We start from the raw sequence: 25,017 nt of genomic DNA, 5'->3' as shown, positions 1-25,017 counted from the left end.
AATCATTGATTGGCTGCTTCCTGCATGCGCCCCAACTGGGGCTGGGGATGTAACCTGCAACCCAGGTACCTGTACCCTTGACCAGGAATCGAACCCGTGACCCACTGACCAACATCTGGTGTGCTTTGAGAACACTAGATGGCAATCTGGACTGTAAACAGCCACTGGAGAGAAGTGATTCTGGCAAATTAAACAGAAAGCCTTGTACACCAGACCCAGGCCAGCCTGAGCTAAGAAATTCAGTTAGCAGACTTGACCCGGGGAAGCTGCGCCGCCGGAGGATCCCAGCAGAGGGCGCGCTCCCGTCCACGGTGCTTTGACCTGCAACACTACCGTTCGGAAGCGCTTTCCCGGGCGGGGCGGGACTTCCGGCGGCGAGCTCGTGGGGCTCTTGGGCTCAGGTCGTCCTCTTCCTCACGTGTCTTCCTCTGCAGCTGCCGCGGTCGCCTTCGCGATGCTTCCTTTGCTGCGCTGCGTGCCCCGAGCGTTGGGTTCCGCCGCCGCGGGCCTCCGCGCCGCCGCGCCCTCCGCGCCCCTCCGGCCGCTGCTGCAGCTCGCGCCCCGGCCCTGCATCCGACCCTTCGGGCTCCTCAGCGTGCGCGCGGGGTCGGAGCGGCGGCCCAGCCTCCTGCGGCCTCGCGGGCCCTGCGCCTGCGGCTGCGGCTGCGGCGGGCTGCACACCGAAGGTGAGCTCGCGCACGTGGGCCGGGCGTGAGGGCAGATTCCGGATGGGGCGGGGGCCGGGCCGCTAAATGGGCACCGCGAGCCGCCCGGCGAGCTCCGGAGCGTGTTCCCAGTTATTGGCAAGCAGAGAGCAGAGGATGGAGCCCACGTGTGATCTGGTCCCATTTCCCTTCCCCGTCCTTAGCGCGTTCCATTTGGCGTCGGGGCGTCCAGTTAAACCCTGGAGTCTGGCCTTTTCCTTAGCCTCTCACAAACGGAACTTCGGGGAGGCCCAAGGTCGCGGGAGAAAGTGGCGGGTCAGCCTGGCCCATGTGGCGCCGTTGGTTGCAGGGTCTACAAAGCGATGTTCGATTCCCAGTCAGGGCACATACCAGGTTGCGGTTGGATTCCCTGTCGGGGTGTGTAAGGGACTCTACCCATTTATGTTTCTCTCTAAAATCAATGAAAGCATGTCCTCCGGTGAGGATTAAAAAAGAAAGTAGCCCAGTTATGTCTTTGGCAAGAGGAAGAAGGTAATTGAGAACTCGTTTGCTTTGTGTGAATGTGATGTGTTCATTGTTGCAAATCGCCTTTCCAGAGTCAGGCTCAGCTTCCCACTGGTAGTGCTAGGGCATCTATACCGATAAGGACACAGGCTTAGGGGTGTGATTTGGACTAAGCCCCAGAGAAGGATTAACAATCTTAGTCCAGATCTCTGGCTAGAGGAACCTGGGTCACTTTGGACTGATGGGTGGTTCTTTTTCTTAATTTTTAAGTATGTTTTTATTGGTCTCAGAGAGGAAGGGAGAATCATTGATCGGCTGCCTCCTGTAAGCCCCTCACTGGGGATCGAGTCCGCAGCCTGGGCATGTGCTCTGAGCTGGAATTGAACCGTGAACTCCTGGTTTCTAGGCTGACACTCAGCCACACTGGCCGGGCGGGCTATTCTTTTTCTGTAACATGGATTTTCATTGTAGGGGACAAAGCTTTTGTTGAATTCCTGAGCGATGAAATTAAGGAGGAAAAGAAGATACAGAAGCATAAGACCCTCCCTAAGATGTCTGGAGGTTGGGATCTGGAAGTGAATGGGACAGAGGCCAAGTTGTCCCGGAATGTTGCTGGAGAGAAGTAAGTACTGGGAGCCTGGATTCCAGCGCCTAAATCCATGACCCTCAGAGCCTTACCTGTCAAGGCAGGTACTTTTGATACATGGTTTCCAAGTCACATGGGTTCATCTGGGTAACTGCATAAGTTCCAGGTAGTTCATTCACTGCACACAGACTTCCTGTGGCTGGTTACTTCGGGGTGTATTCTGTAAGGCACCTACGCCTTTCTCCTAGAGTGAGTCATAGCCACTTCGTGGCCATTGAACATTGCATTTCTGTGCCCAGGAGCCCCACCTGGTCAGCACTGTTGCAGATGAGACAGATTTTGTGGCTGAACCGGAAACCATTGTTCCTGTGGGAGAGTGGCTTCCTGGCAAAGCAGCCAGTCAGCGCCGCTCCAGAGGGCACCGTAGTGGAGTGCTCTGAGCAGATAGTGCTCGCTGGGGTAGCGCAGCCCGCAGTGCTATGTCCACATCTCACTTTTAATTTCCACTCAAACTGGGGAACGGGATTTGGCAAGTGAGGGTTCTTGCACCTTAAAGCTGTCATTAGGCGGTGCTCCTGTCCTGCTTTGTAATTACGACTCCCCACAAGCATTCTGAAGACTGGGTCTGTACTGCTGTTCTTTGTGAGGCTTCGCCGTCCTGGGGCCAGGGCTGCTCTTGGTCCGTAGCTGATCCTACTCTCTAGTGCTCCTTCTTCCTTACCTTCAAGGGGCAGGTTTTCTGATGGAAAAAAGCTTTTAAAGGAGGCATCTAGTCCATCCCACCAGCTTCTTAGCTGCTCACTGCCACTGGAAGGTACCCTGGGAAGACCACGGTGAGCAGTGTCCACTGGCTATGGCCATGAGAACCAGTGGACAAATGTTGGCAGTGAGCCTTGGGATGCTGGCTTGGCCGAGATAAACTGGGGCCTGTTAGTTGGACTTTCAGCATCTGGCACATAGTAGGCACTTTTTATACCTGCTGAATCCATTCTGGGGCGGGATGGAGGCAGCAGGCTTTTTTGGAAGGTTGTAAACTGTAGCGGCCTCAATACTGACTTCACACTCAGAACTGTACCGTCTTTTGTGTTTTCTTTTAACTTTCTAGGATCACAGTCACTTTCAACATTAACAATAGCATCCCACCAACATTTGACGGGGAGGAGGAGTCCCAGGGGCAGAAGGTTGAAGAGCAGGAGGTAAGCTTGTAACACTGTAACCGGCCTCTACCTGAGTTCTGAGGGCTCTCCCAGGGGCTTGCAGGGGCATTGTTTTGTGTTTAATTCCTCTAACGCTAGAAGGGGAGAGAAGGCAGAGGACAGCCATCCTTGGGACTTGACTCATAGAGCAGCCATTGGGGCCAGCTTTAGCACCAGGAGGTGGCCCATTTCCTTTCCCAGGTGCTGCGTAAATTACCATCTGCAGGCTTGGGCTTAAGAGCTTGGTCTTTGTTCTCCTGATAGAAAGGAATGGGAACTGTCTGACCCTTCCATGAGGGGAAGGTCTCTGCTATTGGAGATTATCATTTGGAGCGTTTCATGTGAGGAATGTTCTAACATGTCACAGGCTGTAATGAACAGCCACTGAGCCAAGGGCGTAAAGCCGGGGACATCGGAGATTTAACATCAGGTCTTCCTGCGGCTGCTGGCCTTTGTGGTTGGACCTTGGACCTGGATGGTGCCCAGTCTTCAAACCTTCTAGGAAACAGTGTGTCTGGGCTAGAAACCATTTGGTATGAGGGCCAGAGTCCCCAGACTCTGGCGAAGCAAGTATCAGTGCTGTCTCAGACCTAAACAGCCTCCAGGTGACATCACGCTGGCATCTCTGACATTGGATGCTCACCATCAAAGGGAGGGTTGCTGTGATTATTCAGACATTCGATGGCCAGTCAACCAAATACACTGGCCTTGGCCCTGGGCTGAAGGATGATCCTGAAACAGAATCAGCTGGAAAGAGATCTTGGGGCTTTATGCTCCCTGTGCAGTTTAGGGATGGGAAACGGTATAGGACAGCCGTGGGCAAACTACGGCCCACGGGCCGGATCCGGCCCGTTCGGCTGTTCTATCCGCCCGCGGAGCCAAAGAGCGGAGGGTTCTCTTGCTCTCCCCTCCGCTCCTTCACCAGCAGCAGTGTTAACATGGCAACGTCGGGAAACACGGCCACAGCTCCTTCTTCTGAGTCCAGTTCAAGAACCCATTGTGGCCCTCGAGTCAAAAAGTTTGCCCACCCCTGGTCTAGGAGATTAAGGAATGGTCTAGATCAGGGGTGGGCAAACTTTTTAACTCGAGGGCCACAATGGGTTCTTAAACTGGACCGGAGGGCCGGAACAAAAGCATGGATGGAGTGTTTGTGTGAACTAATATAAATTCAAAGTAAACATCATTTTTTTTTTTTAGTTCATTTCAAACGGGCCGGATCCGGCCTGCCGGCTGTAGTTTGCCCACAGCTGGTCTAGATCTAAGTTAATTGGCACATAGCTGGGACTGGAATTCAAATTTCTTCATTCTAAACCTAGTCTGTTACTTAAACAAGTAGGTGCTAACAGAAGTGAAACACTGTACTAAATATAAGATGATCTGCCCTCGAAAACAGTCTTTAACTTTAGAAAGGATCAATAGGAAGAGTTCAACCAGGTCCCTGAATGAGCTGGCAGGTGGCTTTAATACTCTGTTAAAGATTCTCGGCCCCTTATTAGGAACGCTATAGTAAAGACTTTGAAAATGGCTAAGTAACATCCTGGCAGAGGTGGCTTCTAGACCCCCTGAATCATCGAGACCTTTGGTCCAGGCAGCCAACCCCTGCCAACAAGGCACGCGCTTATTCTTGTTTCCCCAGCCTGAACTGACATCCACTCCCAATTTCGTGGTTGAAGTTATAAAGGGCGGTGGCAAGAAGGCCCTCGTGCTGGACTGTCACTATCCAGAAGATGAGGTACGTCACAGTCCCCTTTCTGTGCATGCGTCTGGCTTGTCTTGAAAAGCCATTCAGTTTCCCCAACTACTGTCTGTCCCCTCAGGTTGGACAAGAAGAAGAGGGCGAGAGTGACATTTTCTCCATCAGGGAAGTGAGCTTTCAGTCCACTGGTGAATCTGAATGGAAGGACACAAATTACACACTCAACACAGATTCCCTGGACTGGGTGAGTGCTTGATAAGATGGGGTGCTCCTGGGCCTTATAAGGGAGGTCCCGGACCAAGGAGAGACAAGCATTTTACCGAGTATTACAGATGAAGTCATACTGCTTTTCTGATGGTGAATGTTTCTCCTTGTAGGCCTTATATGACCACCTCATGGATTTCCTTGCGGATCGAGGGGTAGACAACACTTTTGCAGATGAGCTGGTGGAGCTCAGCACAGCCCTGGAGCACCAGGAGTACATTGCTTTTCTGGAGGACCTCAAAGGTTTTGTGAAGAGCCAGTAGGACAGACAAGACACTGAATACCTGGATTTTATGGCAGGCTTTGCCAGTGAACAAAACCTACTCTGAAGCCAAACATGTACTTTAAAATGGTTTTCACCCTAATATCATGGAAAATAATTCAGATTTAAATTATTTGTTGCCCTCTTATTTACTATTCATTTGTTTCTTTACAAATCTATTATTTCTAGATTTTTGTATAACATAATGGACAATAAAAAATGATTTATCTCTAAGGTGATGTTTTTTCTATTTGATTTCCTTCCTCCTTCAAATTGCACAACCAAACACCAAGAGCCAAGATGTTTGAAAGGTTTTAATACAAAATAAGTTACAAATGAAAGGTTTGTATTTACAAGGCCCCCTCAGACGGTCTGAGTTGGTTCCAACCCAGCAGAAGGCTGGCTTTAGATGATCGCAGCCCGAGCATCGCAGGCCTGGATTTAAATAGAGAAAGTAGCTTAAGATTTATCTCATAGGGCTGAACGTTGTCATCAGCAATGACATTTATGCTGCCATTAAGACTCCTACTTAGGAAAGGATGCTGAGTTACTTAGGAAATAGTTGCGGGTATAGAGGCTTGGCTGGGTGTCAGTCCTGTGGTGTCAAAACAACTGCCTTTTAAACCCTCAGCAACAATAGTACCTGCAAACTACAAATCCTGGCGATGGACTGATCTGATATCCTCACCTCAGGGACCCTGTGACCAAAAAGGTTATTCAGACTTCTGAGAGTTGACAGCTATTAGAGCTCAACAAGGAGGTGTGGTTCCTTCAGCTTAACAGGATTGAAACAGGCGTGCACCATTGCAAGGTATAAATTGTGCACACTGACTATAATCAGCTCAGGCCCATTCATTCTGGCATACCTTCCTTGGTCTCCCCTAACAATCAGTAAGCACTCGAATATAAACCTGGTTTCTGATTCCTTGACAGCTCAGCCCCACCACAGTGCTAAGGAATCCTGTGCTTAACCTTGACACCACATCCACAGGTAATATACTTGGCTTTCTGGTGGTCTAACACATCCCCATCCCATGACTAGCCCTAGACCACTGTCCCTCTCACATTTCCAATATTCCAAGTCCTTAGGGCTCTATGTACCCAACTTGGGTAACCCACACCTGTCTTCACCCTCACACCCACGCTTAATGACCCTACAGCCTGACTCACTGGATCTTGAGCCCAATGGTTCTTGATTTCCCCTTAAGAGAAAGGTGTCTAGTGCCCCCCGGACTCCAGAGCATTCCTCATTATCTATTTTTCAAAAGGTGAACTCTGGGATAGGCTACTGAAGACAACTTTGTCCTTCCCTCTCCTGTTTCTCATCTTGGTATGACTGCCTTCTGCCCAGCAATGGCCTCCCTCTGCCTCTGAGCCAGCACTGTCAATCATGCTGTCCCCACAACTGATGCCTCCACAGCACCTGCCTTCCAAACCTCCCCCTCCACTTGGCTTCCCTCCTGCTCTGGGCTGCAGGGCACCGATGGCCAAGTGAGCAGACGACTGCAGCTGGACTAAGCTAAGCAACTGGGCAATCTTTCACGTCCTTATGGAAGCCTTTATCCATAAAGGAAATCCCCTCCTCTGAACTCCCATAGGCCCTCCCCCTACAGCTCTCCAGGGCTACTGACTACCTGTTTTCTATATTCTCTTAATTACCAACCCTAGACTTGAACTCAGAGAGAATGCATATTTTTGAATTTTTATTAAAAAGTCCTCAACACATTTTAAAAAAAAAAGAATAGAATTGAATAACTTATGGAAGAAACTTGATAAAGTGAAATGTTGGCTGTACGAGGCAATACTGTTTATAACAAACACGACTCCTGTAGGTAAACTGCCTTTGAAATGAGAGGGCCAGGAGAGAACTAGAGATACCCAGGAGGAGGCCACAGTGCTGGACTTCCCTAAGTGCAGAGCGCTCACAACCCAGGGTTCCCCCTGCTTGGGACCTTAAGCTACAGCCAGAGGTTACTGTAAGAGACACTGGTTCCTACAGCAAGCGTAGGTTCTAAACCAGGGTGGCTCTACGTCCACTTGTGTGGTCCTGTTCCCTCACACCTGAGTTGTCACTTAGGGGGCCAGACAGTAGCCCCTGGTCCCCCGTGAAGATTCTTGCTGAGGAGGCCAGCCTGATGCTGCCCTGCTGTGCTTCCTGTTCCGTGTCCTACTGTCAAACTGGCACCAGGCTGGCCTACCTGGTCTTACGAATATGAAATAATCAGCTTCACCTAAGGCCACTGCTGCCAATCAAACAAGAGCAGGCAGGGCCGCCAGGCTTCCTAATTCCAGTCCAGTGCACCTCCCACCATCCTGTGCTGCCTCTGTCCTGCCCCTTTCAGGGAATGACTGGACTTTTCATGGAACGGGCTCGTCACCTTCACTTTCCTATTCAAGTAAACTCCTCAGAGAATAAACTGCTTTTAAACATGTACCTGTTTCCAACCTATGATTTCTCCCAGAGCAGGGATAAAACCAAACACTGAGCTGCCCCTACCGCGGGTCCCCGGGAGGCTTACCAGACAGCTCATGAGAAGACTGGACTTTCTTCCTGTCCCTTCAGTGACTGAAAATTGAGGTGTGTGAGGACAGTGGGCGCTGTGCTCATTCACGCTGTCCTCTAAACAGGCACGAAGTTTCTGCTCTGTCAATTCTGGAGACTAAAAAACAAAAAGGTTAAACCGCAACCTAATCTTAGCTACCTCATCATCAACAGGTAGAAAAACCTGATTCCTCACGATAACCTGTATCTGTGATGACTTGACTCCTTGGACCTTTAAAAGTGCTCATGATTGTACTAAAAAGGTCTCTAAGCCAATCTCCACCTGACTGCCTCTCCAGACAACCAGTGCTCTCCTCTCCTCTGTAAAGCACCCTGCCACACACAGCACCAGGGACACTTGGAGCCGTCCTATGCTTCTGCCTCCACCAGCCAAATGTATCCCCACCAAGAGCCAGCACTGCTTGGTCCCAGATCTGTCTGTGCTAATTGAATTTACTACTATAACTGAGTAATTACATACTATGTTAAACAACAAAATAAGAGAATGAAAACAAAGTTTTCTTTTTTGTAATAATAAGTGGGATGTTTAGGAAACTCAAAAAGATGAGTTGCTTAAAAAAATAAAGCTGTTAAATAAAAGGGAGGAAAAATCCTAAAGTTGCACACTCAGCTTCTCAATGCACTTTTCAGAAACAAATTAGAAGCTCCAGGCAATGCATTATAAGAGTGGTTTGTAAAAAAAAAAGGACTCAGCTCTCCAATCAGCAGAGCCCCAAAGACTGGCAAGTAAATTTATATGCTTGAAACTTACTATAAATGTTTCATTTTGATAATGCACCACTCTAATCAATTGACAAACTTTCAGTCCCTGTCATGTCAGATAAGAGGGCTCCTTCTGAATTTTAAGATCACTGAAGCTTAAATTCTGAGTGTAGGTGTGTCTTCATATATGGACAATTTTTATGGATAAGTGTTTAACAAATGGCTCCGGGGTGGGGGCAGGGACCCCCCCCCGGTTTGTGTGCTTGCCAATTTCCATGCTGTATATATTCTCACCGTGGCTGATTTCAAGCTACCAATGTGAACTGAACATGAGCTGGGAAAAGATGTGCACAGCCATCTCCAACACACTACTGAAGGGTCTTAAGGTAAATAGATACATGTGGACAAAGGTGACAAAATCTGGGTGTGTAACACTTACATGAGATGGGATGTACAGGCCACACTGACACATGACCACACCGCTTGTTATTCTCAGGTTGTACCTAGAGGCAGAATTAGGACCCCAGAGCTTCATGGCCAGCAGAGGGGAAATTCCACTCGTTTTGGAGTGGAGGGTGGGAGTCAACAATGCTGAAAAGGTTTAGAAAACTCTTACTTTATGCACACAGGACAGATGAGGGAGTTTGCTTCCCACTCAGCCAGTATGATGCTGAGACACTGCTCATCAAACTGCAAGCTCTTCTCGTATTCATTGATGATGGACTGTTCTGCAAGGCAATGGACAGGTGGCGCGCTTCACCATGCTGCACCCAGCTGTCCTATATTTAGTGCTAACTTCACCGTCACAAGCTTCATCCACCTGAGAAAAATTCAGGTAAAATCATGCTACCCATCACTAGATAGTTACTTTTCCCTCAGGCTTCCTCTTGTTGGATTCCTCCCCTCCTGTCTGGCCTCACTTTGTGAGCAAAAGAGGTGAAGTGGTGAGGCTAAGGGACAAGGAGAGGACTTGGACACACATCACCAGAGGCCATAGCGTAGATGCAGACTGTCAGTCAGGTCCCAGGGGCAGCTGGAGAAAGCTGACACAGGCACTTCTTTCTGATGCCAGCCCATCCTGCTGAGTCCAGTGATCTGTCCCCCAATGTCCCTATGTTCAGAGTCTGTGTTGTTCAGAATCTATGTTCATTCGTTCTATGTTCATTCGTTCAGCAAGTATGCAACAATACCTAGGATGTGGCAGGCATGGGGTGCAAAGGTGAAAAAGACTGCTCCCTGCTCTTGATGAGCTCAGGGGTCAGTAAACCACAGCCCACAGGCCATATCCAGCCCAACTTCAGTTTTTTAAATAAAGTTAACTGGAATATAGCCATGCTCACGTGTTTATGTATTGTCTGACTGTTTCCATACTACAACCGCAGAACTGAGGAGTTGCAACAGAAAAAGCATGGACCACAAAGCCTAAAGTATTTATTATCTGGACCTCCACAGGAAGTTTGTCAATCTCTGTTCTAGTGTGTTCCATCTGACTGAGTATGGGCAGAACACAGTGAATCCTTATCACTTCAGATTTTTTAAACATACCCCAAAAGAAATATTTAGTGAATGTTATGTTTCACCACTAAGATAGGTTTTGTAGGTGGGGGTGAAGGGTGAATCAATAAAAAAATCTATGGTCTAACTGGAATCAATACTAATCATAACAACTAACACTTGCATAGCACTTACAATTTGTCAAATGCTATTTTAAGTCCTTTCCACATATTAACTTACTCACTAATATCATCTTTATCTTAAAGATGAAGACACCGAGGCATGGGGAGATTAAGTGCTTTGCCCAGTGCTGTACCAGTTAAAGTGGTAAAGCTCAGGAGTGAACCTCAGCAGCCAAGCTCAGGAGTCCATGGTCTTGCATCCTCAATTGTTGAAAGCTTTCAATATGCCAGACACTTCTCTACGTCTTCTACACATATTATTAAACATAAGTTTCCACACACACAAACTTATAGGGTAGGCCTATTATCTCTATTTTACCGATGATAAATACTGAGCCTCGTCAACCTAGGGCAATGTGGAATAAATGAATTACGTAAGGTGTTAAACTGTGCACTGTACGGTGCTAGAATGCCTCAGGGAGTAGATGCTCACAAGACCCTGGGTAGTCAGTAAAGAATGGATGGGAAAGAAGACACTTAAGTTGTGCAAGAGAGCTGATCTTGCACTGTATCCTACAGGGTACAGGATTACTATCCATCTATTAATAGAGAGGTACTGTCGGATAATAGAATAAGCATGGGAACCGGATTCACAAAATTGATATTACTTCCCAGCTCCACCACTAGCTGTTCAGCCTGGGTGAGATGCCACTCTCGTCTGTCTCCTATTGCCTTGTAGGGTAGGTGCCAGGAGAAAATCAGCATGGAATGAGAAGTCTGAGCACAAGACCTGGCATACTTAAGACTCGTAGTACTAGGAAGACAGCCAGTCAAGACTTCAGAGTAAAAGCAGAGACTTCTGGATGCTTGGCTGCAGGCAGAAGTAGAAGTTCAGAACTAATTCTGTTGAGAATAAAGGGCATTAGAGTGGCTAGGTACAGGCTAGGTACAGGAAAGACCACTCTCAGAGGTCACCTTGGTCAATCAGCTCCTGTTGGATTTCCTCCAGCTCAGCCAAGGCCATCGGCTCCTCCCACTGCAAGAGAAAGTGGGATCATCAGAGGTTTGAAGTTATCATCAGCTGACAAGCCCCACAATGATTCATACTTGGAGTTTGGCTTGAAGAACCCAGGTTTACCTGAGGAAATCAGTCAGTCCTGTCCTTCTATAGACTATGCTGACAGTGGGGTAATGTGGTCATGCTGAGAAAGCATCAAGAAATGCCTAAACTACCCAGTGACAAAATAATGGCACTTAATTGGGGGCAGATCATATAGGGCAGCAGCTAAGTATTTGGTTCTGCCAAGCTATGTGACCGCCAGAATGTTCCTAACCCCTGTAAACCTCAGTTTGGGCTTCTGTAAAATGGGAATAAAACCTAGCTGAGAAGGTTGTGAAGGTTATTGTGAGTACTAATTGTGATTATATAACACAAACATTTGGCATACTATAGGACACATAAGAGATACTGAATAATGCATCATTATTCTAGAGAGCTTTGATGTTTTCAAAGCAGTTTCCCACATTTTCTTATATAGTACTCACAGTACTGATATTATTGTCTTCATTTCATAATATAAAAACTAAAGGCCAGAGAGGCAGAGTGGAGTTAAAAAGCAACATCAAAACCAGGATCAGAATTCCAGAGCTGCTGGCTTCCAATCTAGTGCTCTCCTGACACCTGGTAAAAGGTTTCTATCCGCACTCAGCTCCCACCTCTCACTGAGATTAGAATCAGAAAGCTCCTGGAGACCTTAAAAAGCAAGATTTCTAGCTCCATGACCACTGCATCAAAACGTCCAGGGTGTAGCCAAGGAGTAACATTACTTTCTTTTTAGTTTCATAATTGAATATAATGCAATGATGCAGCAGGTCAACAGTCTGGTACTTAGGAACCATTAATCTAAAACAGACTAACGTAAAGGTAGACGAAACTGGGTTAAAGGCTGTTAGAATCCCGACTGTAGGTTTGAGAGTATATGGGTTTAGAGGACTCGGGGAAATAGGCAGAGGGAGGACACAAAGTGCCCTCCCTAAAAACACATCCCAGCCTGACCTGAGCCAAGGCCTCTGGGCAGCTTTCCATCGAGTGCCAAGCATTCCATTCCTCTTCCATCAACTCTTGTGCGAGAAGGGTGCTCTGAGCCCTCCCTGGCACATTGCCTCCAGCCTGTCGGTATTTGTCCAGGAGCCTGTCCCGGCTGTTCCTCATTCTCTCCAGGCATCCCTTGGAAGAAGGGAGGATGGTGGGAAGGGGGAAGGGGTATGGAGGAGAGGGGTATGGGGGAGAGGGGAAGAGGTATGGGGGAGGGGAGAAGAGGGCAGGCAATTCCATAAAAAGCAAACAAACAAACAACTCCTCTTAGATTTCATTATTAAAACATTAAAGAAAACTTATAGACACGAATTATCAACTACAATCCAAACTATTGTTAATTTTGCATATTCCCCTCCCATCCTCATCCACATGTAGATAATGAAATTACAATACTTTGTTTGCATATTTCCAGGTCACCGTTATTTCATGTTCTACTTTCAACGCCAGCTTCTTTAATGGCTGGATGATAACAGCTCAACACCCACTGTCCTGTTATACAGGACGTTTGAACTGCTTCCACATTCTTGCTGCTCTAGGTATGGCTGCAGTAGTCACCTAACTGTACAACAGTGTTTCTAAACTTGGGGCAATTTGTCCCCCAAGGGACATCTGGCAATGCCTGGAGACACTGTTGGTTGTCATAACTCGTGTCAGGGCTGCTGGCATCCAGCGGGTAGAGGCCAGGGACTCTGCTAAACCTTCCACAACGCACAGAACCACCACCCACAACAAAGAACTGTCTTCCTCAAAACGTCAATGGCCAAGGTGAGAAACCCTGATGTCAACAGTCATTTCCAGCATCGGATTATATTCCTAGGCTACATCTACTACTTACGGGATTCCTGCAGTCCTAGGCAAGGTTACAGGAAGCATGCTGAGCTCAGACTAGGTCAGAACTAAGATGCGGTACAACTCTGCTAAGGCAGTAAGTGAGGCTCTCCTGAACAGACGCTCTATCTTGAATAGAAATAATTTCTCTCTTGCGTGAGGTGCGTATACAGTACACAAAATGCCTTCTCTGCGCCCACTACCCAACAACAGCAGGTGCTGTTACTGTAGAGTGCAGAAGGGTGGCAATGGTCGCACTTCGAATTTAAAACAAACCCAAATCCAAAACTATGGGGCCTGAGGCTGGTCCGGCCCGGGCTAATCCCGCACCCAAGGGTCCAGGAATTCCGGGAGGCAGCCGGGCGATGGGCAGGACCCAGATCTGCAGGTGCGAAGACTTGAGTCCCAGGTCCACCTCCACCCGCCAGGCACTCCAGACACCTGCCTCACCCGGCGAAGGCACTGAGGAGAGCGGTTCCTGGAGGGATTAGGGGGATGACCACGGCCCGCCCGGCCAAAGCTTCTCAAATCCCACACTCACCTGCCTGAACGTCTCTTTCCACGGAGGCGAGCCCACCAATTTGTACATCGAGCGGTGCGGAGAACCAGACTGCTCTGCCATCTCCCCTCCGCGGGAGCAGCCTCCAGAAAGCCCCGCCCCTGCGGGCGCGCAGAACCCTGGGAGTTGTAGTTTCTGGTTGCTGATCGTACTACACGGCAGGGAATTCTGGGAAGTGTTCTACTGGCCGTCCCAAGAAGGAGACAGCTTTGGGCAAACGAAGGATGGGTAATTGCGGGAGTGACAGCCGTGAGATTAACCCACCTGGATTGAGGAAGTTAAGTCTCGACGAAAAGCTTTGAATATCTAGGTTTACCCAGGTGGAGGTGTCCAATAAGCAGTGAGATTCACAGGAGTCAGATTCTCTCTCAGGTTCTAGACTTTTCCGCGGCCCCAAAACTTGAAACCGGCACTGGCCGGTCGACTTTCTCGTTCCGCCCCCTGGGGCGTGACTGGCGATTGGCTATCCACTAGCGCTGCCGCTGCCTGATAGGCTGGCCTCGCTTTATTAGCCTAGCCTCGTGCTTCCGGGCTGCCTGCTCGCTGATTCGCCGAAGCAGTGGGCGGCCGGCCGCGGATTGGCTGCGCTCAGCGGCGGGCTGAGCAATTGGGATGAGGGGGAGCAGTTGGGCCAAGATGGCGGCCGCCGAGGGATCCTCAGGCGACGGCGAGCTGTGGCAGACCTGGCTTCCTAACCACGTCGTGTTCTTGCGGCTCCGGGAGGGACTGAAAAACCAGAGTCCAGCCGAGGCCGAGAAGCCGGCTTCTTCATCATTGTCTTCGTCGCCGCCGCTACCGCCGCCGCCGCAGTTGCTGACGAGAAACCTGGTCTTGGGCCTCGGCGGAGAACTCTTCCTGTGGGACGGGGAAGGCAGCTCTTTCCTAGTGGTTCGCCTACGGGGCCTCGGCAGCGCGGGGGAGGAGTCCTCCCTCTCCCAGTACCAGGTACGGCCCGGCTCCTCTTGGACATGACCCTCGTCCGGGATCCGAACTAGTTTTTTGTTTGTTCCCTCCCCATCCTGGCTATTTTTCGTCTTCTGTGAGGCGCGCCGTTCAACTGTAAGCAGACAGACGTCCAGCCTCTGGGAGGGGCACGGTCTCTCTTTTATTTTCACTCCGCTCTAACATGGCCACGTAACCTTCCGTAGCCCCTTTTTTGACCCGACACTGTGCCTGACACAGTTGGAGGGACGCATGCTCTCAGGTGCGTGAGTTCTTGGGGCCCGGGAGGAAGGGAAGGACCGCGTCGAGCTCAGTAAGTAGCGTCCGTTACGCAGGGCGAGGGGAGGGAGCGGGTGCCGTTGCTCGTTTTAGGAGGTTGGTCCTGAGAAACCTCGGTTATGATGTGACACTCAAAATCGTAGGGACGGTCCTCACTTCCTCTTGGGATTGTTACGAGCATCATCGGGGAATGGATTTGAAAGCACCACGTTTTGTGCCTGACGCAGCGGAGGAATCCCCTGTTATTTCATTTACTCTTTAGAAAATCAGGCCATCCCCAAGGTGGGAAGGGATTTTTGTTGGTTTTTGATAAGCCAGCAGCATGTGAAAGTGGGTGTGATCAGAAAGGACTCCATCCTGGCTGTAATCAAGCATGGCTTTCTGGAAATGTTCATGCTATAGGAGGGGCCCGGTGCACCAATTCCTGCACCTTGGAAGGAACTGTGGGCTGCGAGGCTGGGGAGGGCACAGGGGTGGGTCTTGGCCCCCGACCCCCCCTGGCACCCACGGAGGAGCGATTGGATTGGGGCCAGGGGCCAGCGCCAGCAGCGGGTGGGAGCAGGCCAGTGCTGTCAGTGGGTGCAAGCAACGGCTGCTGCCCCAAAGGCTCCTCAGGAGCAGGGGGAGGTGGAGAAGCCCCCAGGGGCAATTGGGGCCAGCAGCTGCTGCTCACACATGCTGACAGCACCGAGCGATTGGGACTGGTGCCAGCCAGCGGGTGCGAGTGGGGCCGGCGACAGCAGCAGGTGCGAGTGCCCGGGCAGGAGGACCACAGCGCACGGGAGCAAAGAATTTTCAGTAACCACCAGAGGCTGGCCCCAATGACAGCGACCGGCGCCTTGCCTTGGTCTGGCGCCCCCTGCTCACCTGTTCCACCATCCCGCCCTGGCCAGCGCCCGCCATATTCCACGCATGCCCCCTGATGGTCAGCGCATGTCATAGCGACCAGTTATTCGTTTGTTGCACTGTTTGGTCTATTTGCATATTAGGGTTTTATATATGTATCTGTACTAATAAAGAGCTAAAATGCTAATGAGTGGGACGCTGTAACAGGTAACGACCAGGTCATTAGCATATTAGCTGGGGCGTTGCTCCGGAGACAGGGCAGAAGTGGGGAGGCACCCAGAGGTGGCGGGACCATCCCGTGCTGGGGAGGGCAGGGGTGAGAGCCCATAGCACCCCCTTCCCCAGTCCTTCACTACCCACCGCTTGCACTCTGAGTACCCGCGGCCCACCTGCCAGGGAAGGAGCACAGCAGGCGGGAGGCTTCCACGCTCTCCTCCAGAGCCATGACGGGGCGGAGCCGCCGTGTTGCTCTGGAGACAGGGCGGAAGCGGGGAGGCGCCCAGAGAAGGCAGGGCCAGCCTGGGGCGACTGGAGAGACTGAGGTCGGGTCTTGAAGTGGCCAGAGGCGGCCAGAGGATTTGGGGGCTGGGCCAGGTACGCTGGAGCTCTGCATGGACAGGTTCGGGTGTAAAGGCAGGGCTGCAGGTGAGTGGTCTACGCTTTGTGATATTGTGCGCTGGGCTCCTAGTAGATAATAAAAGGCTAATATGCAAATCCACCAAAAGGAGGAATGAATGGTTGCTATGACATGCACTGACCACCAGGGGCAGACGCTAGATGCAGGAGCTGCCCCCTGGTGGTCAGTGCACTCCCACAGGGGGAGCACCACTCAGCCAGAAGCCAGGCTCACGACTGGCGAACGCAATGGTGGTGGCGGGAGCCTCTCTCGCCTCCACAGCAGCACTAAGGATGTCCGACTGCTGGGTTAGGCCTAAGCTGTCAGTTGGACAGCCCCCGAGGGCTCCCAGATTGCGAGAGGGTACAGGCTGGGCTGAGGAACACCCCCCTTCTCCCCCCGCCCCAAGTGCACAGATTTCATGCACCGGGCCTCTAGTTGGTAATAAACTGATTCTTTTAAAGATTAAAAACTAAAAAACTTGGCAAACATTGTAATGCCACATCTAATGTGTGGCATTGTCCGATTCTTGTTGATGAGAAGTGATTTGAAGCTAAAGAGGTGCTAGATATATTTTTGCAGTTTTGAAAATAGGTCACAGGTCTACAATCTACTTACTTTAATATTTCAGTTTACAAGAGTAACTTACAAGATGCTCAGCACACAATATTTCACTGGTACCCTACATTGCTGTGCAGCATTTGGCACAGTCATGAGTAAATTTTTTATTTTTATTTATTGTCTACTTTTCTAGACAGTAAACACCAAGTCATGGCCTCTGGATGCCTTACTTATTTTCTTAGGTATTTCCAGTATTTCACTCAGCTCCTGGAACACATAAGCTCTCAGTAAATACTAGTGTTTGTCTGAATGACCCTCAGTCTTCCAGAAGATCCAAAACTCTGAGATAGGCAAAAAAGCAGCTTAGCATGAGTTGCGAGTTTAACAAAAGCGTAAGTGGTGCCTTAGAAACCAAACAAACAAAAACCCCTAAGTACTCTGATCGTCACAAGTGATTTAAGGTAATTGGATTGTGTGTAGCAGAAGAAAGGTGGCTTCTATTTGATGTGAGGTAGACTGTCAAAATCAAGTAGAAAGAAAATGGGGGTTGAGAAGATAGGGAAAAGAAGGAAAGAACCATGACAGGAGGAAAAACAGAATCAGCAAAAAGGCAACTAAAAAAAACAAACAGGCTTATAGACATCAGTAATAATTGATAGAAATCTCATATTCACGATGTCTTGTCTAAAAGGACTTTGACTTAGTGGGATTCTTCATACATAAGGATAAGCAATACGTTGGCAATTTCATGGTTTATTACTGAAAGTAGAAAGAAAAGAAAAAGGCAACATGGTAACGAGAATAGGAAGAACTGATGTTTTTTGAGGACATATGATGCTGAGACAAACACTTCCATACCTGCATAGGTAAAGCACCATTTTACTTCCTACAGAAATTCTTAAACCCATTCTCTATCTTATTGTACTATTTCTAATATAATGTAGTAATTATCATTTATTAATGCTTCTGAGTTCTTCATTTGTCTTCACTAAAACATATTGAGAGTGAATTATATTATGCTAAAGATAACAGAGAGGAAAGACACAGATTCATAAGTAATTCATTTATTGATTTTTTTACAGAGAGGAAGGGAGAGGGATAGAGAGAGTCAGAAACATCGATGAGAAAGAAACATCAATCACCTGCCTCCTGCACACTCCCCACTGGGTATGTGCCCACAACCAAGGTACATGCCCTTGACCGGAATCGAACCTGGGACCCTTGAGTCCGCAGGCCAACGCTCTATCCACTGAGCCAAACCAGTCAGGGCTAAGTAATTCATTCTTAATATTCGTAGTTGTATGGGATGAGCAAGTAAATAGATACTTAGAATGCAGGGTGATAAGACTGTAATAGAGGGTGCTACAGGAGTCAGTCCAGAAAAGATGCACTTATCCCTGGGATATTTTGGGGGGAGGAAAGTGTATCGAGGCTTTCCTCCAAGAATGTGTTAGCTACCAAAAAAAAGGAAAATGAGGGCATTGCAGGAAGAGAAACACAAGAGAGTATGCAAAAACAGAGAAGCATAATAAAGCATAATAATTACCCAGAAGTACAAGTTAATCTGATTGGAGTGTCAAGTACAAGAGGGGAATGGTGGAGGGTTGAGGCTGAAGTGGGAGGCTGGAGCTTGATTATAAAGAGGAAATTTATGTGCAATATTTATTTATCAAGGTAGGGAAATTTGATGCATTTTATAACATTCCAGTCAAAATGGTTAGAACTGTTTCTTCAGTTAATGGCTCGAGTGTAATTATCCAGAATGCTTCATTACCCTTCAGTTATGGAAAACTAAAGCAGTACTGTGCTTTCAAGTAATTGCCACATATATTTACATTAAAATTAAGTATTTTGACCAGTTTGCTTTAATTTCAGAGATTGCTTTGCATAAACCCACCCCTGTTTGAAATCTACCAAGTCTTACTAAGTCCAACGCAACATCACATAGCACTTATAGGAATAAAAGGACTTATGGTATTAGAATTACCTAAAAGATGGGGGAAGAATTCTGAATTTGAAGGTGGCAAATCAACAGTGAATTGTAGGTAAGTTGTATTTCCATTTAGTTGTTATCTTTTAATTTGTAATACATGCAGAAAATTACTCAAGACCATTGGTTCTTGAGGTATGTTTACTGTGAATACTCCAGATGGTCTGCACATTGGCATTTTACAATAATGTTTATAGTATATGTGTGATTATGCTTTTTATTCTTCCTGAATTATCATGTTGCTCTCTCAATAGAAGTCAGGCTATTTTTCAAGTAGGTAAAAATAAGGAGTGTGTTTGTTTGTTTTTTAAATACATATTTTTATTTATTTCAAAGGGAACAGGAGAGGGAGAGAGAGAGAGAAACATCAATGATGAGAGAGAATCATTGATCCACTGCCTCCTGCATGCCCCCTACTGGGGATCGAGCCTGTAACTCAGGCATGTGCCCCGACCAGGAATTGAACCCTGACCTCCTAGTTCAGTGATGGCGAACCTATGACACGCGTGTCAGAGGTGACACGCAAACTCATTTTTTTGGTTGATTTTTCTTTGTTAAATGGCATTTAAATATATAAAATAAATATCAAAAATATAAGCCTTTGTTTTACTATGGTTGCAAATATCAAAAAATTTCTATATATGACACGGCACCAGAGTTAAGTTAGGGTTTTTCAAAATGCTGACATGCCGAGCTCAAAAGGTTCGCCATCACTGTCCTAGTTCATAGGTTGATGCTCAACCACTGAGCCATGCCTGCTGGGCGAGAAATAAGGTTTTTTGTTTGTTTGTAAAATATATTTTTATTGATTTCAGAGAGGGAGAGAGAGAGAGAGAGAGAGGTAGAAACATCAGTGATGAGAGAATCATTGATGGGCTGCCTCCTGTAAGCCCCCTACTGGGGATCGAGCCTGCAACCCAGGCATGTGCCCTTGACCGGAATCGAACCCAGCACCTTCCAGTTCACAGGCCGATACTCTATCCACTAAGCCAAACCTGGTAGGGCGAGAAATAAGGTTTTTTAATAGCAGTTATTATCTATGAATCACAGTTTGTTCATAAGTTCAATTAAGTTTTACTTTTGTATTATTTTTCAACAAACTCAGAAAAGTGAGAGTCTGAAAGCTCTGTTGAAAAGAATATAAGATAGAAATCCACCTTTAGCTCTGTAATTTATAGGTTGGGTCCCTTTGAAGTATTTCTAAATTTCTATTTCCTCATTTCTACAATAGGAATGATAATATCTGCTCTTGTATTTTTCTTACAAGGTTACTAAAAAGATCAAATAAGGTAATATATCTGAAAAATACTTTTTATTTTGATTCTTTGATATTAATCGAGTAGGTGCTTTGAATGCTCTTCTAGCAAGACTTAAGTGAAAGAAATTTGAAGGAAAGCAGAGCAAAGTGTGTTAAAATAGGTGTTCCTTTAGAATGTTTTTCATCGAAGAGCTACAAAATGTTTTGGAAAATTGTTGTCTTTATTTTAGTACCACTCCAATTGCTGAGAGATTTTTCACCAGTTCTACCTCTCTGACTCTAAAGCATGCTGCCTGGTATCCAAGTGAAATGCTGGATCCCCACATAGTTCTGTTAACATCAGACAATGTAATAAGGTAAAGTTTATTTTTATGTCTTACAGCTTTGTGAATAGGGAAGTTCTGTTTCTGTTTTCCAGTTAATAGCTCAAGGTACCACTAAAGGGGTCCTTGGATGTTAGAATGCTTTGTCTGATGGCTGTTGTAGCCCCATTCTCAACATTCTAACTGCTGTAACTTACATGCCTTAATTACTGCTATTTCCTCTCAAAATCTTCCAGTCTCTCCTATCCTAATCTGACTTGTAAGCATTGATAAAATAATCTTCCACAAACTATTTTCTTTATGTCACTATTTTGGTGGTAATGTGACAGGAGAAAGAGAATATAATTGGGAATTGAGAGATTTGAATTCTTGTCCCAATGCCACTTCTGTCTTTGAGATCTCAAGCTTCTTTATAGGAAGCATTAGTTTCCAGTTTATAAAATGAGCAGATTTAATCATTTCTAAAGTCCCTTTCAGGTTTTGTACTCGACGATTAAATGCTCTAAAACTACAGATTTTCTTTTATCAGTTAACTTTCTGTATCTGCCTTATGTAAAAAGTTGATGGGGAGATTCTAACTGAGATACAAATACCTCCAGTTTTATTTTTCTTAATCACTGCTTTTAACTGCTCTACCAAACCTTCCTTCTGTACTGAATGCTTGATCCCGTAATGGCACCTTATACAGATCTCATAGCTTTCTGGTTACTTTTAGGTATAAAAACTAAGTCTGTCCATTTAAAACTCCGATCTCAAATCTATTTCAAAACTATATCCTGGGCCTATCACAGATCAGACCTTGAGGCATCTGAAATGAGTGGAGAGGGCATGATCTGCTCTTTGACTCACCTTGAGGTAGGGGTGAAGTATAAGGAGGGGGCTACCTCCTCTGGGTGTAACTCCTTGATAGTGGGAGTAGGAAGCATGGGGTAGCTGAGGCAAACATCTTACCTAACTGGTTATCTGTCAGTGATGGGGCAGAAGGGTGGGGGACATATGCCTGATCCTAGATTAATTGAGTTCCACCTGCTGCTGGTGGCCTGTTGATGTGCTAGTCTCTGCACCAGTGGGGTGTATGTGTTTTCTGGGGCAGCTCCCTCCATCATTGAGGAGCTGTCTCCCATTGGCTCTATTAGCTGTCCATGCCCTGAACCCACTCTCAAGAGTAGCCCCAAACTTGATATTCCTCCCTTCTCTACTTAAACTTTTTGGTCGTTCATATGGAGTCATGGTAACTGCCAAGATCCTTTTTGTTGCCCTCCAGGGACCACAGAGAACTGGGCATACTATCCCATGGTCCTTTCTTATGCTGTGCCAGCCTCCCTCCTTCAGATATGTTCATATTAGATACCACATAGTGATCACATGCCCCCAACCCTAGGATATGGAATGTCAGTTTTGCCCAAGAATTCCCTTTGTGGCCTGTAGTTTTCTGCAACACATCTGGCATTCAACTCAAATGAGATACTGATCTCCCTTTATTACAGGCACTCCTAAATCTCACTTTCTCTTAGAGCCTTCCCTGTCCACCCATTTGGTTTTGGAGTTGGGGATAAAGAAAGGAGGGATTACCTCCCATTACAAATATTGTACTGTACTCCTAAGGACTCTTGACACCCTCTGTCTTAGTCTTCCTTTTATGTGTGCTGGAAAAGAAGACAGTGGGAGATAGTATAGTCTAGGCCAGGGATGGCGAACCTTTTGAGCTCGGCGTGTCAGCATTTTGAAAAACCCTAACTTAACTCTGGTGCCGTGTCACCAGAAATATAGAAATTTTTTGAATTTGCAACCATAGTAAAACAAAGACTTATATTTTTGATATTTATTTTATATATTTAAATGCCATTTAACAAAGAAAAATCAACCAAAAAAATGAGTTCGCGTGTCACCTCTGACACGCTTGTCATAGGTTCGCCATCACTGATCTAGGCCTTCCTCACTTAAGCCTTAAAGGAAGTATCTGGCCTCAATTATTAAAGGTTCTTTTTTAGACATGGGGTATTTAGCACTTCTCTTTTCCTAAGCTGTGGATTTTGTTGACAATTTCAGGGCAACAAGAAATTCTCACAATGTCTGTTGCATTTACTTTTTCACTATTCCCCATTACAATATATACTGTTTTGTGCTTATGTATATTTTGAAGTCAGTAAAGTTTATAGGAAGACCACAATGAATGTGTGTTCAACTGGATCAAATTTTCATTTAAAATATTTATTAGATGGTATTTTATTGGTTATGGAACACACTAAGTTTTAAAATCCTTAGTGGGTCAGACAAAATAAGTGATTAATTTTGTTAATTTGTAAAAAGACTTTGTAAGAGACATTGGATTTCTAATAATATTACTGACCTTTTGAAAATTCTTTCTCCTTTTAACAGTAGCCATATATGCTGTGAAAATTTAAGTTATTTTAAATTAAAGTGATTTGGTAAAAATATTTTTTTCAGTTTTAAACTTTCCTTGAGAAAATAGGGATGGCGTGATAGTTTTTATATCACAGAAACATGTATTGTAGGCTACATGTCACTCACTCTGCTGGTCAAAATAGTGAGATGTAGTTCCTTCTCTAGTGAGATTTGTTGTCTAACAGGCCGAGGAAGATGGATATATTTGAAAGGAAGCTGGCAAACTTAGGGGCAGTAGTGAGATGACTAGACAAGGTGAGTATGGCTAAGGATTTAGGTGGAAGAGACAGGTGCAATGCCATGGAGTAGGCTAATAAAGTGTTTGGGTAAGGATGGAGAATATTTCTTCAGGTCCCAAGGAAACCTCCTAATGTTAAAGAACAAATGAAGTACCTACTTTGTCAGTAACAGCAAGATCTTTGACAAAGAAATGGTTGTGATAACTGGTAGGAAAATTCTCAAGAACTGACTGGATGTAGAAGAAAGGACAATTTTGGGAAATGAAAGAGAATTTTAAGTGCTGGCTTCCTTCTCTTTTGATTGTTAGAATTTACTCTCTACGTGAGCCCCAGACACCCACTAAGGTCATCGTACTTTCAGAAGCAGAAGAGGAAAGTCTAATACTCAATAAAGGGTAAGTTTTTATTTGTGTCATGATATGCTTTTCAAATTAGGTTATTGAGATTATAAATGCAATTTTAATAGAGATTGCAAATTTTCCAGAGGTGACTTTAGCATGCTTTTGGTAGGTGAGAAATAAGCAAAAGTAAGCAATATGACTAAATAACAAGAAGTTACAAATCTGAATGTCTTTGTAACTACTAGCTTGATAAGTTTTTCAAGAAAGTTTGGAAATGTGAGTGGCTGAAACTGATTCCATGTTGTATCTTGAATAATAGAATAAATTTTAATATTGCAAAGTACAGAAAAGGTGAAAGGTGAGAGTGTTGGGGTAGAGGCCTACCAGCTATTCACTCAGCCGATTGCTGAACTCCCAGACCAGCAAACTAGTATCCCAGCACCTGGAGTGGAACATAGGTAGCCCTTCTGACTCCCCTGTGACCCTGGCTTTTATGTTTTCTTGTCCACTACAGAGGCAAATTCCTGGCTACTTTGACCACTAACCCAGTCACTCTTGAACTCACAAACCTGATTCCTCTCGCCTCCTGATCAATCTTTCTGGTGATACCACACATGATCACCTACAGTGTGTCTTTGTCAGACTTACTTCACTTAGCATTATACCCTCTCAGTTCTTCCATGTTGTTACAAATGGATTTCATTCTCTTTTTATGGTCGAGTGATATTCCATTGTATATATGTACCACAATATTTTTATCCATTTGTCTATTGATGGGCACTTGAGATGCTTCCATATCTTGGCTATTACGTACGTACATAGGGGTGCATATATCTCTTTTTGGTTTCTTTAGATAGAAACCCAGAAGTGGAATTGCTGGGTTTTTATTATTAATTTTTTTTTTTTTTGGTACTATTTAAAATTTTTTTAGGAACCTTCATACTCTTTTCCATAGGGACTGCACCAATTTGCAATCCTACCAACAAGGCCCAAGAGTTTTCTCCACATCCTTGCCTACACTTGTGGTTTATTGATTTTTTGATGATAGCCATTCGTCTGTGGGCCACCTGTATGTCATCTTTGGAGGGTTTTTTTAGGTCCTCTGGCATTTTTTAAATTGGATTTTTTTTTGTATTATATGTTAAGTTGTAAGAGTTTTTTATAAATTTGGGATATTGATCACATATCGTATGCATCTGGCTAATATCTTCTCCCAGTTCGTAAGTTGTCTTTTTGTTTTGCTTGTTTCCTTTGCTGTGTAAAAACTTTTTAGTTTTCCCTGGCCAGGTGGCTCAATTTGTTGGAACATTGTTTGGTATAACAAAGGTAGTGGGTTTGATTCCTGCTCAGGCCACATACCTAGGATGAGGTTAGATCTCCCTGGTCTAAGAGCATGCAGGAGGCAGCCAGTCTGTGTTTCTTTCTCACATTGATATCCCCCCCACACACACCCGTCTCCCTTCCCTTCTCTCTCTTTCCCTCCCCCTTCCTCTCTCTCTCAAATCAATTTTTTAAAAAAGTATCCTCAGGTGAGAATTTAAAAAAAAACCTTTTTAGTTTAATGTAGTCCCATTTGTTTATTTTTGTTTGTTTGTTTCTGTTGTATCAAAAAATATATATATCACTAAGAGCAATGTCAGAGAGTTTACTGCCTATGTTTTCTTCTAGGAGTTTTAT

The 25,017-nt window shown here is 46.1% G+C and overlaps 3 protein-coding genes across 21 annotated transcripts in view; 2 read left to right on the top strand and 1 right to left on the bottom strand.

Moving 5' to 3' along the window:
* Positions 1-356: 356 nt before the first annotated feature.
* Positions 357-5,407, top strand: LOC118671971 (complement C1q binding protein). Its single transcript, XM_036341182.1, has 6 exons — positions 357-686; positions 1,641-1,791; positions 2,861-2,951; positions 4,588-4,683; positions 4,769-4,891; positions 5,025-5,407. Exons 1-6 carry the CDS (start codon positions 455-457, stop codon positions 5,172-5,174), a joined length of 843 nt encoding a protein of 280 aa, XP_036197075.1. The 5' UTR covers positions 357-454; the 3' UTR covers positions 5,175-5,407.
* Positions 5,408-5,469: 62 nt separating this feature from the next.
* On the bottom strand, positions 5,470-14,160 carry RPAIN (RPA interacting protein). Of its 12 annotated transcripts, none has more exons than XM_036341197.1 (8): positions 13,804-14,021; positions 13,522-13,658; positions 12,111-12,281; positions 11,030-11,090; positions 9,055-9,166; positions 8,878-8,941; positions 7,693-7,833; positions 5,470-5,608 (listed from the first exon to the last, which is right to left on the bottom strand). In XM_036341197.1, the coding sequence occupies exons 2-8, from the start codon at positions 13,600-13,602 to the stop codon at positions 5,579-5,581; spliced, it is 660 nt and encodes a 219-aa protein (XP_036197090.1). In that variant the 5' UTR covers positions 13,603-13,658; positions 13,804-14,021; the 3' UTR covers positions 5,470-5,578. The 12 variants fall into 12 exon arrangements, 5 of the variants coding, with proteins under 5 accessions (XP_036197090.1, XP_036197091.1, XP_036197088.1 ...); XM_036341198.1 differs by having other exon boundaries at positions 13,522-13,640; XM_036341195.1 differs by having other exon boundaries at positions 13,522-14,020.
* Positions 14,145-25,017, top strand: part of NUP88 (nucleoporin 88) — a 32,578-nt gene continuing 21,705 nt past the window's right edge. For 4 of the 8 annotated variants that reach the window (XM_036341175.1, XM_036341176.1, XM_036341173.1 and 1 more), the window contains exons 1-4: positions 14,145-14,484; positions 18,659-18,828; positions 20,262-20,387; positions 23,308-23,394. In XM_036341175.1, coding sequence (XP_036197068.1) covers positions 14,152-14,484; positions 18,659-18,828; positions 20,262-20,387; positions 23,308-23,394 — 716 coding nt within the window. In that variant the 5' untranslated portion in view covers positions 14,145-14,151. Of the gene's footprint in view, positions 14,485-14,605; positions 14,744-17,033; positions 17,650-18,658; positions 18,829-20,261; positions 20,388-23,307; positions 23,395-25,017 lie in introns of those variants that run through there. The other 4 variants (XM_036341177.1, XM_036341174.1, XM_036341178.1 and 1 more) reach the window with 3 other exon arrangements.

Source organism: Myotis myotis, unplaced genomic scaffold (genome assembly GCF_014108235.1).
Source record: "Myotis myotis isolate mMyoMyo1 unplaced genomic scaffold, mMyoMyo1.p scaffold_m19_p_17, whole genome shotgun sequence".
In the NCBI taxonomy this organism is placed as follows: domain Eukaryota; kingdom Metazoa; phylum Chordata; class Mammalia; order Chiroptera; family Vespertilionidae; genus Myotis; species Myotis myotis.
Note: the sequence above shows the minus strand (reverse complement) of the source record. Positions and strands in the feature narration are given on the sequence as shown.

Excerpts from the sequence above, each read along its gene's own strand:
- LOC118671971 (XM_036341182.1), top strand. The coding sequence starts at position 455 with ATGCTTCCTTTGCTGCGCTGCGTGCCCCGAGCGTTGGGTTCCGCCGCC. Across the intron at positions 2,952-4,587 it reads AGAAGGTTGAAGAGCAGGAG|CCTGAACTGACATCCACTCC; the intron begins GTAAGCTTGTAA and ends TTGTTTCCCCAG. Across the intron at positions 4,684-4,768 it reads GTCACTATCCAGAAGATGAG|GTTGGACAAGAAGAAGAGGG; the intron begins GTACGTCACAGT and ends CTGTCCCCTCAG.
- RPAIN (XM_036341197.1), bottom strand. The coding sequence starts at position 13,602 with ATGGCAGAGCAGTCTGGTTCTCCGCACCGCTCGATGTACAAATTGGTG. Across the intron at positions 8,942-9,054 it reads ATCTGTCCTGTGTGCATAAA|GTACAACCTGAGAATAACAA; the intron begins GTAAGAGTTTTC and ends TTCTGCCTCTAG. Across the intron at positions 7,834-8,877 it reads GCCTGTACATCCCATCTCAT|TCTCCAGAATTGACAGAGCA; the intron begins GTAAGTGTTACA and ends TTTGTTTTTTAG.